Genomic DNA, 16740 nt, shown 5'->3' on the forward strand with positions numbered 1-16740 from the left:
CAGAAGAAACAGACAAGCAGAAGCCAGCTGGGGCCTGTGAAGTGCAGCCCCTGTGGTGGTGTGGAGGGCGCAGAAGGTTAGGGGTGGGGTTTAGCCAAACTGGGGCACAGAGGGGAGCTTTGAGGGCTGAGGCGCAGGAGAGTGACACGCTCAATGGCAGCTTTCCCACCTTCAGGGCGTCAGCCCCCCGCGGCGATCTCCATCCCTCCCGCGGCCCCTCTCCCTAGGGAGGCTGGGTCGACTCTGCCCGGGTGACTGAGTCCTGCTCTCCATGCCTCCCTCAGGAATCCCCACATTGTCCTCAACATTGACCTGGCCCCCACCATCCTGGACATCGCAGGACTGGACATCCCCTCGGATATGGACGGGAAATCCATCCTCAAGCTGCTGGACACAGAGCGGCCAGCAAATCGGTGAGGGGCCGGGGTGGGTGCTGGGGTACCGGGCATCCCAAACTGTATGAACTCGTGGCCGAGCCGTGTGGGTCTGAGAGGGGGGTATTTCCAAGGTCAGGAGCTGGGGCTCTAGGGCCCCCCATCCTGACCACTTAACCTTCCGTGGGAGAGAAGGAAGCCCCCTCTCTAAGAGTCCACCTTCCCAGCTGGAATGTGGCCACGGTGACCGGTCGAGGACCCTCCAGAGCTAAAATTGTATAAAACTTGAAAAAATAACAGCAGTTAGCACTAATTAAGCACGTACTGTATGCCAGGCCTTTGCTATGCTTTGTAGGGGATTTTATCATTTTGATCTGCACAGTAATGCAGTGAGGTAGGCATTATTATGATCCCATCTTAGCAATTTGGAAATTGAATCCAGAGAAGTCAAGTGACTTGTCAGAGGTCTCTTGGCAGGTCTGGACCCAACTCCGGGCATTCAGCATCTAGGCTACAGCTAGAGTCTCTTAATCGCCATGCTCTAAGGCCGGATGGTATGATGGGAACATATTCCTAGGTGTGCTGGAGGCAGAAAAAAGAACAGTGATGGTGAGCAAAAACTAGGTGGGAAGGTGAGTTGAGTCTGGCGGGGAAAGGAAAGGAGGACACTGTCACTGCTGTGGCAGCAGCGACATCTAGTGGCCACCAGTGCTACTGCCCACTGAGTTAGCCTCACAGCACTGATGCAGCCTCCAGCTTGTATCTCCTGCAGCTCAGCGGGTCCAGCCCTGATGGGCACTGTCTGTCCACATCCGATTGTCCTGTAGGAGGGACCACCTCTGTTGAGCCTCCTCCCTCTGACTAGAAGGTGTTATGAGCTGTAAGAGTACAAAATGGGCATGTTTTGGGGGGCGGGGGCACTGGGTTGGGAGCCAGGAGACCCGGGAGTCAGGTGCAGGATGGAAGCTTCCTCTCTCAGCCTGAGGCCCCATCTGGGAAATGAAAATGATAGAGTGAAACTACATAAAATGCACACTTAGAACTAAAGAGGAAGCAATCTCTTCCAGCACTGGGGAACTGTTGGACTTCCTGGGAGGCACGGAGACACACACACACACGACTATGTGTGACTTAGAGCAACTCCGACCTGGGTCATTTCTGCCCCATGTACCTTCAGACCCAAGTCTCTGGGGAAATACAGCTCTGCCCTGGGGGGTCTGAGCACCCCTCGCTCGCCCCAACTGCCCCCCCGCTCTGTGCTGATTGTGAATCAAGGCTGGCTCTGAGCACCATCCCTGCCTCTGGGAGGACAGAGGGACACATGAGCCCCCCACATTGATGAGAAGATGGAAGTGTGCTTTTCTCCCCCCAGGTTTCACTTGAAAAAGAAGATGAGGGTCTGGCGGGACTCCTTCCTGGTGGAGAGAGGGTGAGTGCCAGGGCCTGGAGGAGCCGCCCCAGGACATTTGAGCTGAGCAGCACCCAGGCAACCCCCTTCTGCCCCGTCCCAGGAAGCGCCTGGCAGCCTCACCTGCACCCATGATATTAAAGATCTCACTGTTGAGGGCAGGAGGGATCCCATTGCTATTATGACACCTTCCACCAGGGGCTGGGAATTTGTGTCCACAGCCTCCTGTACACAGGGAAGCCCGTCCGCTTTTCCTATGGTTGACATAGAATTTGCATCTGGAGGCCACCTGTATCCTTCAGACACGTTTTGTCCTGTCTGTATAATGTCTCACATGCTTTTTAACTTTTTGCCAACTCATGTAATTTGGGAGGATTTTTATAAAATCCCCATTTCCTTTTATTTCTTTTTTTGAATTTTATTTTATTTATTTTTTTATACAGCAGGTTCTTATTAGTCATCCATTTTATACACATCAGTGTATACATGTCAATCCCAATCTCCCAATTCATCCCACCACCACCCCCACCGCTTTCCCCCCTTGGTGTCCATACGTTTGTTCTCTGCATCTGTGTCTCAATTTCTGCCCTGCAAACCAGTTCATCTGTACCATTTTTCTAGGTTCCAGATATATGTGTTAATATACGATATCTGTTTTTATCTTTCTGACTTACTTTGCTCTGTGTGACAGTCTCTAGATCCATCCACGTCTCTACAAATGACCCAATTTCATTCCTTTTTATGGCTGAGTAATATTCCATTGTATATATGTACCACATCTTCTTTGTCCATTCGTCTGTCGATGGGCATTTAGGTTGCTTCCATGACCTGGCTATTGTAAATAGTGCTGCAATGAACATTGGGGTGCATGTGCCTTTTTGAATTATGGTTTTCTCTGGGTATATGCCCAGGAGGGGGATTGCTGGGTCGTATGGTAATTCTGTTTTTAGTTTTTTAAGGAACCTCCATACTGTTCTCCATAGTGTATCAATTTATATTCCCACCAACAGTGCAAGAGGGTTCCCTTTTCTCCACACCCTCTCCAGCATTTGTTGTTTGTAGAAAATCCCCATTTCTTAAGTCTGTTGACAATCAGAAGATGTGGCCCAGCTGGACCTGCATCCTCCATGGTGACCCTACACCAGGGCTGAGCAGGGCCGTGCACTCCTCCAGAGCTGGGCGGCCAGCCCCACTTCCACTCTCTGCCCCACAGCAAATTGCTCCACAAGAGGGACAGTGACAAGGTGGATGCCCCGGAGGAGAACTTCCTGCCCAAGTACCAGCGCGTGAAAGACCTGTGTCAGCGGGCCGAGTACCAGACCGCGTGTGAGCAGCTGGGGCAGGTGAGGATGCTGGGCTGGTGCCCTGGGGCTGGGGATAGTACCCCTCCCATCCCTTCCCTCCCAGTGGCCACCCCGGCTAACCACGACCCAGGCCTGCTCCTCGGCCTTCAGACCAGTGGAGCCAGACGTGTGAGACGCACAGTGATGCCAGGTGGTACAGGCGACACTCAGAAAGTTCTTCCAAAATCCTGCTCACATTAGAGGCAAAGTCTCCTGTGGGTGCACGTGCGTCTTTAGCTGCTGTGACTCCCGCCCGATCCCTCTTTAACAAAGACATAGCCAACCTCTGCACGATATTTATAAACTTAAATAACCATTTCCATTGTATTCACTCTCCTAGAGCATCATTGTGGCTGGTTTTCCACTTATATAGGAATAATAGGAAATTACCTTTTTAAGTAAATAAGTTTAAGTTTTAAAAATGTGAATTGATTTCAAGAGAAACATTAAGGAAATTATAGTCCAAATAGTATTTAGAGGTAGCAGAAACTGTGACTGATGTTTCCGAGAGTCTGAACTAGGATTTTCTGAGGCCTGGGAGGCCACGGTGGGCGCTGGAGAGGGGAGGGGAGGGGGAGGGGCAGAGCCTTGTAAAGAGGGACCCAAGCAGGAGGCACGGTTACGGGGTTGCGGGGAGGGGAGGGCCGACGAGCAAGCAGGGCAGACAGGAGGTGCTTCCCTGCCTCCGTCTGTGAGCTGGGACTTTGAGCTCATCCACGGCGGCTCAGGCCTGAAGATGCATGCCTGTCTCACCAGTAAGAATAAGTAAAACCAGGGCCTCCACATTCCGTTTCTCATTAATAGACCAAGGCTGCCAAGGCCAGGGCATGAGCTGGGTGGTTCTCACAGGCTGCATCCAGGCAGCTCTGTCTTATCGCTAGACTCAGAATTAGCACCCGCCTGTCCTCGTGGCTGTGTCCCCGGCCGCCCAGCACTTGTTCACAACCCCCGACCCCTCCCCGTGCTCTGGAGGGCATCTTGTCTGGGAAGTACCTGTCTGTGCCACTGGGCGAGAGCTTTGGGTTACACTGGAGCAGCATTCAATGCTGCCTCTGTAACCGGGCACAGTTCCAGGCACTGGGGCAGCAACAGCCTCCAACGCCCTGGACAGAAAGCCCTGCCCTCCTGGAGCTGATGATCTGGGCAGATCCCAGAAGCGGTTCCGATTTCAGTTCTGAGCTACAAGAAATGAGCCGATAAGACCAAGGGGCCCTTTGTCCCCTGGGATTGTTGTGGAATCCCCTTGCTGGCCCATCCCCCCTCTCTCCCTGCAGATTGAGGGTCTGGCAGTCCCAGGAAGGGGAGAGGGCAAGTATCAGCATCTTCAGAACAGATTATCTGAGCGCACTGCTTAACCCAAAGGAAAGGAGCACGGGGGGGGGGGGGGGGGGGGGGGTTGGGGGCCTAGACTGGCAGCGGAGGCATCGAGCCACGGCCCCCAGACTTACAGCTCTGGGTCCTCCAGGACCCCAGCCCAGCCCAGCCGTCCACCTGCTAGCGGATGCGGTCACGGCCCTGATCAACTGCCCTCCCTCCCCAGCCCCCCAGCCCCAGCGCCACTCTGCCCGTCTCATGCTGCACCTTCCAGGAAGGCCCTTCCCTGCGCACGAGCCATGCCCTCCGGCCCCGGAGCTTCTCTTAGAGGGGCCTCCCTGTGACTGGGCTCCACCCTCGGCCACAGTGCATCACCCCGGGCACCATTTCTGTGCTCCTCCCACGGTGGACAGGTGTCCATCCGTGATGGAGCAGCTCGTTCCAATCACAGAGCCCGTGTCCACCTAAGGCCGCTAGAGGGCAGTCTCCGGGGTGGACGGGAACGGTGGGGCAGCCACCGGTCAGGAGAAGCGGCCGAGCAGGCTGGCCCAGGCCCGGAAGGCTGAGGCCCCGGTGTGTCTTGCAGAAGTGGCAGTGCGTGGAGGATGCCTCGGGGAAGCTGAAGCTGCACAAGTGCAAGGGCCCCGCACGGCCCGGGGGCAGGGCCCTCTCCAACCTAGTGCCCAAGCACTACGCACAGGGCGGCGAGGCCTGCGTCTGCGACAGCGGGGACGAGCAGCTCAGCCTGTCCGGACGCCGGAAGAAGCTCTTCAAGAAGAGTACACAGGACGGGAGGGGAGGGGACCGGAGGGGAGGGACTGCACCCGGGCAGCCCTGCTAGTTCATTCAGACAAATCCACACCCCACCCCTCTCGATCCACCCATCCCAGGGGGCGGAGAGTAATGAAGAAGGATGATGAGTTGACTGTGTCCAGGGCCGAGAAGAGCAGGGCCGTAAAGAGAAAGTGAGGAGAGAGCGGTGCGGCCCCGGACCATGTAGTGGGGCCCCGCTGAGACCAGAAAGGAGCCCCCGGAGGGTTTCGAGCAGAGGGGCCACGATCAGATTTGTGTTTTCAAAGGTCCCTCAGCCGCACTCCAGGCACTGGATGGGCGCGCTTGCAAAGTGGCACAAAATTTCGAGTCGCCCAACGTGCAGGCTCCCAGCCGAGGCTGAGCCAAGGTGACGCTCTGCCTTCTCCTTTCAGCCCTCGTGTCTATTTAGTGTCACGTTTGTGGTATTTCGTACCTTTTTGCGGTGACTTCCCTCTCTAAAATGGCCCCAAGGTGGCGCTGACATCCTGTGTTGGGTCCCCAAGCCTAGGGCGGCTGTGATGTGCTTTATGGAGGGGAAAACGTAAGTGAGAAAGCTTCGTTCAGGCATGAGTCTTGGTGCTGCTGCCGTGAGTTCAGTGTCGGTGAATCAACACGTGCGTTAAATCGGGTGTCTTTATTATTTTTTAAAAATTTATTATTTATTTTTGGCTGCATCGGGTCTTCGTTGCTGTGCGCGGGCTTTCTCTAGTTGCGGCAAGCAGGGGCTACTCTTCGTTGCGGTGCGCGGGCCTATCACTGGCCGTGTGATGGCTTCTCTTGTTGCAGAGCACGGGCTCTAGGTGTGTGGGCTCCATAGTTGTGGCGCGTGGGCCCAGTAGTTGTGGCGCACGGGCTCAGTAGTTGTGGCACACGGGCTCAGTAGTTGTGGCGCACGGGCTGAGTTGCTCCATGGCGTGTGGGATCTTCCCAGACCAGGGCTCAAACCCGTGTCCCTTGCATTGGCAGGCAGATTCTTAACCACTGCGCCACCAGGGAAGCCCCCAGAGCCTCAGCTCTTGGCCACTGGGTTAGGAAGTGCCCCATTCCCAGTACATGTGGTAGGGAGGGCACCTCCAGGACCCTGGAAACAAAGACACCTAGGGTGACAAAGAGAGCAAGTGGTGTGGCTTCAGTCCCAGAAAAGGTGTACACCAGGGCTGGCAGGTTTTTGCTGTAAAGGGCCAGAGAGTAAATATTTGAGGCTGTGGGAGCTAAACAATCTTTGTGTCAAATGCTCCATTCCATCACTGTGGCAAGAAAACAGCCAAGGACTCTGCAAATGGTTGAGAGTAACTTATGTACAAAATCAGGCAGAGGGCTGGATTGGGCCTGGAGGCCATAGTTTGGGGACCCCTGGGTGCATGGCTGGGGGAGTGGAGAACGCCAGAGCAAGCAACACAAAGGAGCAGAAAGAACCCGCTGGGTCTGCTTCCTGGCCCTCTTAGGCAGGGGTGTCCTCCTCCCACAGGGAGATCAGCTCAGTACTGTGTGCATTTCGGGCCCAGGCACTGTGGCTTCATGGAGACTGAACTCAGGGAGGAAAAAGCCAAGGAGAAAGCTGCCTGGAGTCAGAAAAGGCCCAAGGCTTTGTCAGAGAAATGCCTCTCCTGGACCTGGACCCCCAGATCCTTTGGCCCATGAGACTCTGATACAAGGAGGAAAGGTACAAGCAACGGCCCCGGGGTTCGGGGGGTTGGGGAATGTGGAGCAAGACCAGATCCTGGAACCCTGGCCTGGGCCGTGGGGAAGAGGGAACCCCTTCCTCCCTTCTTGGGCCCCACCACCCGGCCTCCAGCCGGTCCTCGACCTTTGGTCGCCACCTGGTGGTCATCAGGAGCCCAGCAGGAACCCGGGTCGGGCCTGCCTCCAGGCCCTGCTCCAAAAACAGATGGATGTTTCAGGGCAGCGGGGTTACAGACTTGAGGCAGGCCTGGGTCTGACCTGAAATGGAAGGAGGAGCGGGGACTGTGGCCGAACGGGAAACACTCTGCCCCGTAGGAAGAGGCAGCACATCAGCTCCTGCCCCGCCATCCACGCTGGGCTGGGCCCGGCGTAGGCGGCACGTCTCCCGTTTTCTCTTCAGAAGCTGGAAATCTGTGCTCCTCCGTGACCACCCTCCCCCAACCCCATTTTTCTGAAGTGTTAGCAACTTGATCAATTTTGTCTTTTAATACACAGAAGATACAAGAAATCTGGGCCCTGACTTGAGCCTGTGTTGAGGAGGGGGGAATTTACCCCCTGCCCCTCTCGAGTTCTCTTGGCTGGTCAGATAATTAACTTGACACAAGACAGATGAACAGGAGAAAAAAATTAATTCATACACACAGAGGTCTCATAGAAATGGGACCCCAGAGCGACCAAAGCAGGTTGTTTATACATCATTTTTAGACAAGGAAACAATTATTTGTGAAGATTTAAGAGCAAAGGGGCTGGTCCTTGGGGCAGCAGACTAATGAAGGAGTAAAGTTAGTTTATACAGCTTTCTTAGCCTTGAATTCCCTGACTCTGGTGATAACGATGCTTTTTCTCTTCTCCTGGTATAGGGAAGGGACCTTCACATGGGAGATTTATTTCCCACTTTTAGGGGGGAAAGGGGAGGGTCAGTGTTTTTTTATGTTTTCTTTGGCCACCAGCTGTTTCTTAAGTAACTTTAATTCAAAAGACCCAGTATGCCATTGTGGCATATCTTGGGGTGACCTGCTCTGAGCCCCAACCGTTCCCTCCTCTAAAATTGACCAGGAAGTTTCACATTTCAAAAGGAGGGTTGGTAGCCATGGAGAGAGAAATCAGGTTAGGAGCTGAGTGCTAAGAGCTCTGCAAAGGGAGAAAAGAACAGAGATGAGAATGAGGATGAACAAACAAAAGAACAAATCGAAGCCCCTTCTCCACCGCCATTAAACCAGTCCCTAGTCCTGGTGTAGGTCAGTCCAGTAAAATGGCCACACTTCCCTCTACTGATGGAAAGAGTTAACCTTCTCTTTTGCTAGAGGTAAGGTGGACACTCCTTGTCCCATTTGGGTTACATAGGAGCACTGTTTTCACCAGTGATGCACAGGCTCCTCCTTGCTGAGCTCCTTTAAAGCTTGGTTCTGTCACTGAGCCAAGGAAGTCCAGATTTCTGGTCCACGCATATATATAGTGTGGTATTGGGCAGCTTAATCAGGGGAACAGCTGTAATAACCCAAGTTGTACAAGGGTGGCTCATGAGCCATCCAGGACACTTGGTGAGTTGGCAGATGTTTATCCTAAAAAGGGTAGTGCCAGGGTCATTTCCAGTCTCCATGAGAGGTTTGAAGATGCCACCTGTGGAATCAAACCCCTGAGTCTGACTACAGTACTCTCCTGGCCTGTCACCCAGGAAAGGTCCAGTGTTTGTTTTCAATGCAAAGGGAAATGTTTCACCTATTGTTTTTAGCCTGGGCGAGGGACAGCCCTTGAGCTTCTATAGAGGTTTTCCGGGGCCCCGATAACTCCCCAGAAGGAGAGACAGAGTGATGTTTTTCGGTCGTAGATACCATTCCCTGTCATCGAAGCATCTTCTGTACCTAGTCCACAGTGTGCACGTTGGCAGGAACGCAGACCAGCTCAGGGGCACTTGTACCATCTAGATGTTGACACAACCAACAGTCAGACTGATTGATTAATGTGGCCAGGCTTTGGTAAACTGGCACAATGGGGTGTTTGGTTTATGCCTGACGTGTTGACAAAGTAAAGGTTACTAAGCAAGACACAGGTTGAAAAGGAGCCCATAGTGGAGACTTTTAGAGGGGAAGTAGGCTAGACAGACAAGCACTCTCTGCTCAGCCTCCTGATAATGATAATGAATGTGGGAAAGTGGTCATTAGTAAGAGAAGGTGCGTGTTTGTCTAGCGTGTGAATATATAGGGAGTCTTAAAGGGGGGGAATAGGTAAAAACAAAGTTTTTTTAAATTACTTTATTGAAGTATAATTGATTTACAATATTGTGTTAATTTCTGCTGTACAGGAAAGTGATTCAGTTACACACACACATACACACACACACACACACACATATACACACACACGTTTTTTCATACTCTTTTCCATTATGGTTTATCTCAGGATACTGAATATAGTTCCCTGTGTTATACAGGAGGACCTTGTTTTTTATCCATTCTGTATATACTAGTTTGCATCTACCAACCCCAAACTCCCAATCCTTTCCTCCCCTACCCCCTCTCCCCCTTGGCAACCACAAGTCTGTCCTCCATGTCTATGAGTCTGTTTCTGTTTCATAGATATGTTCATTTGTGTCGTGTTTTAGATTCCACATATAAGTGATATATGGTATTTGTCTCTTTCTGACTTACTTCACTTAGTATGACAATCTCTAGGTCCATCCATGTTGCTGCAAATGGCATTATTTCATTCTTTTTTATGGCTGAGTAATATTCCATTGTATATATGTACCACACTTTCTTTATCCATTCATCTGTCCATGGACATTAAGATTGCTTCCATGTCTTAGCTATTGTAAATAGTGCTGCTATATGTAGGGGTGCCTGTATGTTTTCGAATTAGAGTTTTCCGCAGATATACGCCCAGAAGTGGGATTGCAAGCGGAGTTTCTTGATCTGTGATCTTGGGAAAAGCTGTCTAATTCATGATGCCAGCTGCTTCCAGGCCTGGGAAGTAGCCCTGGAAATCCTTACTTTGAGGTCACCTGTGGCGACTGTCTCCCAGCTGTCTTGAGAGCGATGGTCTAGGCCAATTTGACATGACTTTCATGAACCCAGGACGATTTTCCCTTTATTTTGGTGGTAACATAGGGAGTGTAGGTAGACAGCAGTACCTCAAAACGTCCTTCCCAGAGAGGTGACAATGCATGTTTTCTTCTAAAGTCCTTGATGTAAACCCGGTCTCCTGGTCAAAAGGGATGTCAGGGTGTCAGTCGGGGAGGCCATGCCCCTTTTCCCTCTTGGCAATAATTTTCAGGTACACTAGTCAGTTCTTGTAGGCAGCTGGTCAGAGCATCAAATTATTCACTTATGTTCCCACAATGTCCACTTAATCCAGAAACAGAAAGTTTAGAGATGCCAGTAGGCATGGGTTATCCAAGCACTATTTCAGAAGAGGTTAATCCATGCCTTCTATTGGAGTATTCCTGATCCTTATACAGGCCAGGGGCAAAGCTTCTGACCATTTAAGCCCAGTTACTTGCCAGAGCTTTTCCTAAAGTCCTTTTATATCTAGATTTTTATGTTCCACTTGCCCTGATGGTGGAGTTATGGTACAGAGTATGGAATTTTAATGAGTACCCCAGAGATTTTGCAAGCAGATGGTTTATCTCTGCTATAAAATGAGTTCCTTGGTCTGATTCAATCCATAAAGGAATGTCAAAATTAGGAATGACCTCAGTTATTAATTTCATTACCACTGTGTGGCATCACCACATCTAGTCGGATGGCATTCAGTCCCTCCACTCACCATGTAAAAGATAACCAAATAGCAAGAACAGCCTAAAGCTGGGGGCAAATCTATGAGATCTGTTTGGAGTGCCACAAAGGGCGGTGTGCGCCTGGTAAGACTTCCTAGGGCACACCGATTTCTCCCAGAAGTTAGGTGCAATTCACTAGTAGTGCGCTGGGAAATAATTTGGTCAGAAATTCCATGGTTGGGCTTCCCTGGTGGCGCAGTGGTTGAGAGTCCGCCTGCCCATGCAGGGGACGCAGGTTCGTGCCCTGGTCCGGGAGGATCCCTCATGCCGCAGAGAGGCTGAGCCCGTGAGCCATGGCCGCTGAGCCTGTGCTCCGCAATGGGAGAGGCCACAACAGTGAGAGGCCCGCGTGCCGCAAAAAAAAAAAAAAAGAAAAGAAAGAAATTCCATGGCTGCCAGGGCAAAACCACTCTCCTGTCTACACATTAAATCTCATTTGATGGGAGGTAAGCTCAAGCCACAAGGTCAAAGGAAAAGGAGCTACCTGAAGTACATGTGGCCCAATGTCTAATTTATCTGATCATTGTTTGGTACCTTTTTTGTGTCCATTTGTCCTTTTTAGATTGTGGGGCATTTGCCTGATAGTTAATATCAGTCAGGGATAAAGACAGGTTTAAAAATTGGGTGGAGAAAGGATAAAGGGGGCATTTTGAGCTGCAATTTTAGCAGCTCTTTCCACCCTATTATTTCCTAAAGATAAAGCATCAGTCTCCTGAGCAGTGAACAACAGCAGCGTTAGAAGCGAGGTGACTAGCTTATAACAGAGCAGCAATTATATACCCGTTAGCACTAGGAGGACCTGCAGAAGTCAGGAATCCACGGGATCTCCAAATCGTACCAACAGCATGACAGACTCCAAAAGCATCTTTGGAGTCTGTGTAAATGGTGGCAGTTTCCCCTTTGCTCGTGTGTGTGCTCCAGGAAGAGCGATGAGTTCAGCCGCGTGGGCTGGTCTCACAGTGGGCACAGAATATGCCTCAAGTGGTTCACGTGGGGAGCCACAGCATAACCAGTTATTATGTTTCGCTGGAAACTTCGTTTACAGGAGCCATCACAAAGTCGAAGTCAGTCTGGGTTGTCTAAAGGGACGTCTGAGAGAGCACCTCATGGCTCTGAGACCATTCCTGTAATTGCGAGGCACTCGTTTGGCAATGGAGTGGGGCTCTCCACCATCAGGGAGGCGGGTGAAGGAGGCAGATTTAGAGTATTAATGATGGACGGTGATGGGTAGGTTAAGAGCCTGCTCACAGGTGGTCTCTCGCCGCGCAGAGAAGTGCTGCATCCTGTGAACTTGTAACATAGCAGACACAGCATGGGAAACAGAGGTGACTGCGGGAGCCTATGGTTAGAGCACTGGCTTTGTAGTCAGCATGGCCACATACATAAGGGGGGCGTACCTGGTGCCTGCCATAGAGGCTAACTGACCTGAGAAATAAGCTGTAGGACTTAACTGAGGCAAAAGTCTGTCCTAGAATGCCAGCAGTAATCCCATCATTTCCATGGCTGTGTAGATGAAAAGGTTTATCACGATCAGATAAGCCAAGAACAAGAGGTGTGGACAGAACTAATGTAAGGCTTCGTAGGGGAGCAGAATTGGCTACGCTAAAATACATCTCTTTGGCATATTATCTTGAGCTGGTTATTTTCTAGGAAACAGCAGACACAGGGGAAACTGACAACCTAGTGGGAGTTGCCCTTTTGCAAGAAACATTGACATCTGTAAGGGAAATCTCCATTTGTAACGGTGTCTCCCTCTCTGTCCCTGAAAGAGGAGGTTGACCAAATCTCTGGAAACTCTTCTCCATGGAGAGGGCCAGGGCTTAAATCTGTGTCACAGTCACCCTTGTTTACTGTGCTTTTCCTGGTCGCCTTCCCTGACTGGATCTCCACCCTCTACATCCTCTTTTGTCTTCGGCTAAGGGTTTCAGGTGAGGGCTTCCAGGTTTTTCTGGGTTTCTCCCATGGATACGTTATTAGACTTTTGTTTGATTTTCTCCTGTTAACCTGTCTCAAGTCAACTTAATTCTTAGACCAGCCGGAAGAACCTAGAAGGGTAGAAGGAAAACTTCTCCCCGACGGCTATGCCAGTCCTTGTTACCGGTCTCCCTTGAAGAGGTAAATGCAGAGAAGGTGTGCGTCAGGTGCATGGGATTGAAGAGGAATCTTGAGCAGAGCTCAGTTACCTTAACCAGGCTGGCTCAGCAGGAGTCGAAGTGAGGGTAACAGCTGGGTTAGGGACCACAGGGTGCCCGGGAATTACAAGAGTTTATGGCTCTTAGGGCTTGTGCAAATCGAGAGATTTGATTCCCGTCTGGGCCAAATTTACCTTCAAGCATTACAAATTTACCTTTCATTTGGAGTGTGACAGGGTGAGGAAGTAAAAACAAGCACACCCAGCTCTAAGAGAGTCTATCATAGGGTTAATTCCTCGCTTTGTATCTCTTTGCAGAGAAGGGACCTGTTTATTTTTCTTCCAGGTCATGCATACAGGCTCAGCACTCAGCAGCAATCCAACTTCATTGGCATGTGTGGCCCAGGGACTAATTGGGACATCTGTTAAAGACTCACCCTCTTCAGAGGAATTTAAATCAGGACTAGTTTCTAATAAGGAAACTAGGAGATTTGGGCCTTGGTCTGAGGGCAAGGAAATAAAAATGCCCTTCTCATTACATTTAGAGTAGCATTAAATTTACATAACAAATCTCTATCAAGAAGCTTTGCTGGTGAGCAGTTGGAAATTAGATGTGATGGGTGCTAAGAGGCCCTAAAAGATATTAGGGTGGGCTGAGATGTAGGTAATGTAGTAGGTTGTCGAGAGACTCTGACTGCTTGTATAGAATCAGCAGTGACAGGTCGAGATAAATCCTCTGAGCGAGAGAAAGGCACACTGGTGTCAATTAAGAAATCCAGTTCCCAATCCTCTATTTTAAGTAGCCTCTGGGGTGCAACTGAGGATTGGCTGACCCCGTCATTTGAGAAGGAATTGTCCCTCAGAAGGAGAAGAATGAACTTTCTGGGCATGCTGGGGCCTAGGGGGATTGTTTCTTAAACTTTCCTTTCTCTTGAGTGTAGGACGAATTTCTCTTCCATTGTCCTGATTCTTTATAATATCTGCAGTTGTCTGGAGGCAACTGAGTGAGCTCTGAGTGAGCCTGGAGTTACTCTCAGAGTCATGCTTTTGTTTTCTATTCTTTACTGAAGTATAATTTACAATGTTGTGTTAGCATCTGGTGTACAGCATAGTGATTCAGTTTTATACATATATTCTATTTAGTTCCCTCTGCTATATAGTAAGACCTTGTTATTTATCTGTTTTATATATAGTAGTGTGTATCCACTAATCCCAAACTCCTAATTTATCCCTCCCCCACCCCCTTTCCCCTTTGGTAACCATAAGTTTGTTTTCTATGTCTGTGACTCTGTTTTGTAAATAAGTTCATTTGTGTTATATTTTAGAGTCCACATATAAGTGATATCATGTGGTATTTGTCTTTGTCTGACTTACTTCACTTAGTATGATAATCTCTAGGTCCATCCATGTTGCTGCAAATGGCATTATTTCATTCTTTTTATGGGTGAATATTACTCCATTGTACATATATACCACATCTTTATCCATTCCTGACAGTGGACATTTACGTTGCTTCCAAGTCTTGGCTATTGTAAATAGTGCTGCTATGAATATAGGTGTGCATGTATCTTCTCGAATTATAGTCTGGGTATATGCCCAGGAGTGAGATTACTGAATCATATGGCAACTCTATTTTTAGTTTTTTAAGGAACCTCCATAATGTTTTCCGTAGTGGCTGCACCAATTTACATCCCTCCAACGGTGTAGGAGGTCTCCCTTTTCTCCACACCCTCTCCAGCATTTGTTATTTGCAGACTTTTTGATGATGGCTATTCTGACTGGTGTGAGGTGGTACCTCATTGTAGTTTTGATTTGCATTTCTCTAATAATTAGTGATGTTGAACATCTTTTCATGTGCCTATTGGCCATCTGTATGTTTTCTTTGCAGAAATGTCTATTTAGGTCTTCTGCCCGTTTTTCGATCAGGTTGTTTGGGTTTATGTTACTGAGTTGTATAAGCTGTTTGTATGTTTTGGAAATTAATCCCTTGTCAGTAGCATCGTTTGCAAATATTTTCTCCCAGTCCCTAGGTTGTCTTTTTGTTTTGTTTATGGTTTCCTTTGCTGTGCAAAAGCTTATAAGTTTAATTAGGTCCCATTTGTTTATTTTTGCTTTCATTTCTATTGCCTTGGGAGACTGACCTAAGACAACCTTGGTATGATTTGTCAGAGAATGTTTTGCCTGTGTTCTCTTCTAGGAGTTTTATGGTATCATGTCTTATATTTAAGTCTTAATTAAGCCATTTCGAATTTATTTTTGTGTATGGTGAGAGGGTGTTGACTTACAAGCAGCCGTCCAGCTTTCCCGACACCATTTGCTAAAGAGACTGTCTTTTATCCATTGTTTATTCTTGACTCAAGATTCCTTGACTGTAGGTGTTATGCTTTTGTTTTCCTAAAGGTTCAAATTGCAAAGCAAGAATTGTTGCTTTTAATTCCTTTTTCTGCATTCCTGGAAACTATTTTCGAAGAATCGAGCTCCAGCCTCCATTATTACACTTAGCGGTGGCCTAGACCAACCAGCCACACTATTGTGAATTTGCTTTCTGATATCAGGGAGACAATTTCCCATTAGAGCAGATATGAACACATCCCTGTGCACTGGGGCTTCCAAGTTAAAGGCCTTTGAAAAGTTTGCATGAAATTTTCAAAAAGGCTTTGGGATGCTTTCCTCCCGAGTACAGAATTCAACCTTAAACTAATTAACTTTAGGGGGAAATGCCTCAAGTATCGCTCCTGTCAAATCTTGACTATCAGCCTCCAGCTGAGCCTCCTCCTGGTCATTTGCAGGCCTAGGAGAGGTTCCCGCATTCAGGGGGAAAGAGGTGGAGTCAGAGTGGTTTTTAATATCATTATTTTCCCCACCAGCTGTGTTTCAAAGAACTTTAATTCAAAATTATCAATATGCCACTGTGGCATCTTGGGCTGGCCTGCTGAGCCCCAACACCTGCACACCCTCAGTTTTCCATAGGTGACTTAGAGCTTAGAGAAAAACACCTCTTGGCCCCGCCTCACTGCCCACCCTGTGGAGAGCATCCAGCTCACTGCTGGGGAGAGAGACTAGGAGATCAGTGACCTCCCCAAGCCCCCCCTTCCTTTTCTGTCTGGGAGAATGTGCTGCTTGGCTCTTTTTTCCCCAGTTCAAATTAATGCGTTTTTTGATCTTGTTTTGTGGGGTTTTACTGCAGTATAATTAACATATTACATTAGTTTCAGGTGTACAACATTGTGATTCGATATTTGTATATATTGCAAAATGATCACGCCAACAAGTCCACTTAACATATACAAAAAATTTTTTTCTGGTGATGAGAACTATTAAGACCTAGTCTCAGCAACTTCACGTATGCAATTACAGTATTATTAACTACAGCCACCATGCTGTACATTACATCCCCAGGACTGACTGACTCTGAAACCGGAAGTTTGTACCTTTTGACCCCCTTTGCCCATTTCACCCACCATTCCTACCCCCCACCCCACCCCCATTTGGCAACCACTAATCTGTTCTCTATCTGTGAGTTTGGTTGGTTGGTTGGTTTCAGATTCCACAGATAAGTGAGATCATATGCTATTTGTCGTTCTCTGACTTATTTTGCTTAGCATAATCCCCTCAAGGTCCACCTCTGTTGTCGCAGACAGTGAGATTTCCTTCTATTTGATGGCTGAGTAATATTCCAGTGTGTGTGTGTGTGTGTGTGTGTGTGTGTGTGTGTGTGTGGACACTTAGGTTATTTCCGTATCTTGGCTATTGTAAATAATGCGGTGAACATGGGGCTGCAGATGTCTTTGAGTTAGTGTTTTTGTTTTCTTCAGATAAATATCCAGATGTGGAATTGCTGGATCATAGGGTGTTCTATCTTTAATTTTTTGAGGAACTTCCATACTGTTTTCCAAAGT

At 49.0% G+C, this 16740-nt stretch overlaps 1 protein-coding gene across 4 annotated transcripts in view; it reads left to right on the forward strand.

Moving 5' to 3' along the window:
* SULF2 (sulfatase 2) overlaps nt 1-16740 on the forward strand; it is a 144603-nt gene that overhangs the window by 119351 nt on the left and 8512 nt on the right. For all 4 annotated transcript variants that reach the window (XM_067013513.1, XM_059038752.2, XM_059038753.2 and 1 more), the window contains exons 8-11: nt 285-413; nt 1747-1803; nt 2996-3125; nt 5026-5218. In XM_067013513.1, the coding sequence (XP_066869614.1) occupies nt 285-413; nt 1747-1803; nt 2996-3125; nt 5026-5218 (509 nt within the window). The remainder of the gene's footprint in view (nt 1-284; nt 414-1746; nt 1804-2995; nt 3126-5025; nt 5219-16740) is intronic.

Source organism: Kogia breviceps, chromosome 14 (assembly GCF_026419965.1).
Source record: "Kogia breviceps isolate mKogBre1 chromosome 14, mKogBre1 haplotype 1, whole genome shotgun sequence".
Lineage (NCBI taxonomy): Eukaryota > Metazoa > Chordata > Mammalia > Artiodactyla > Physeteridae > Kogia > Kogia breviceps.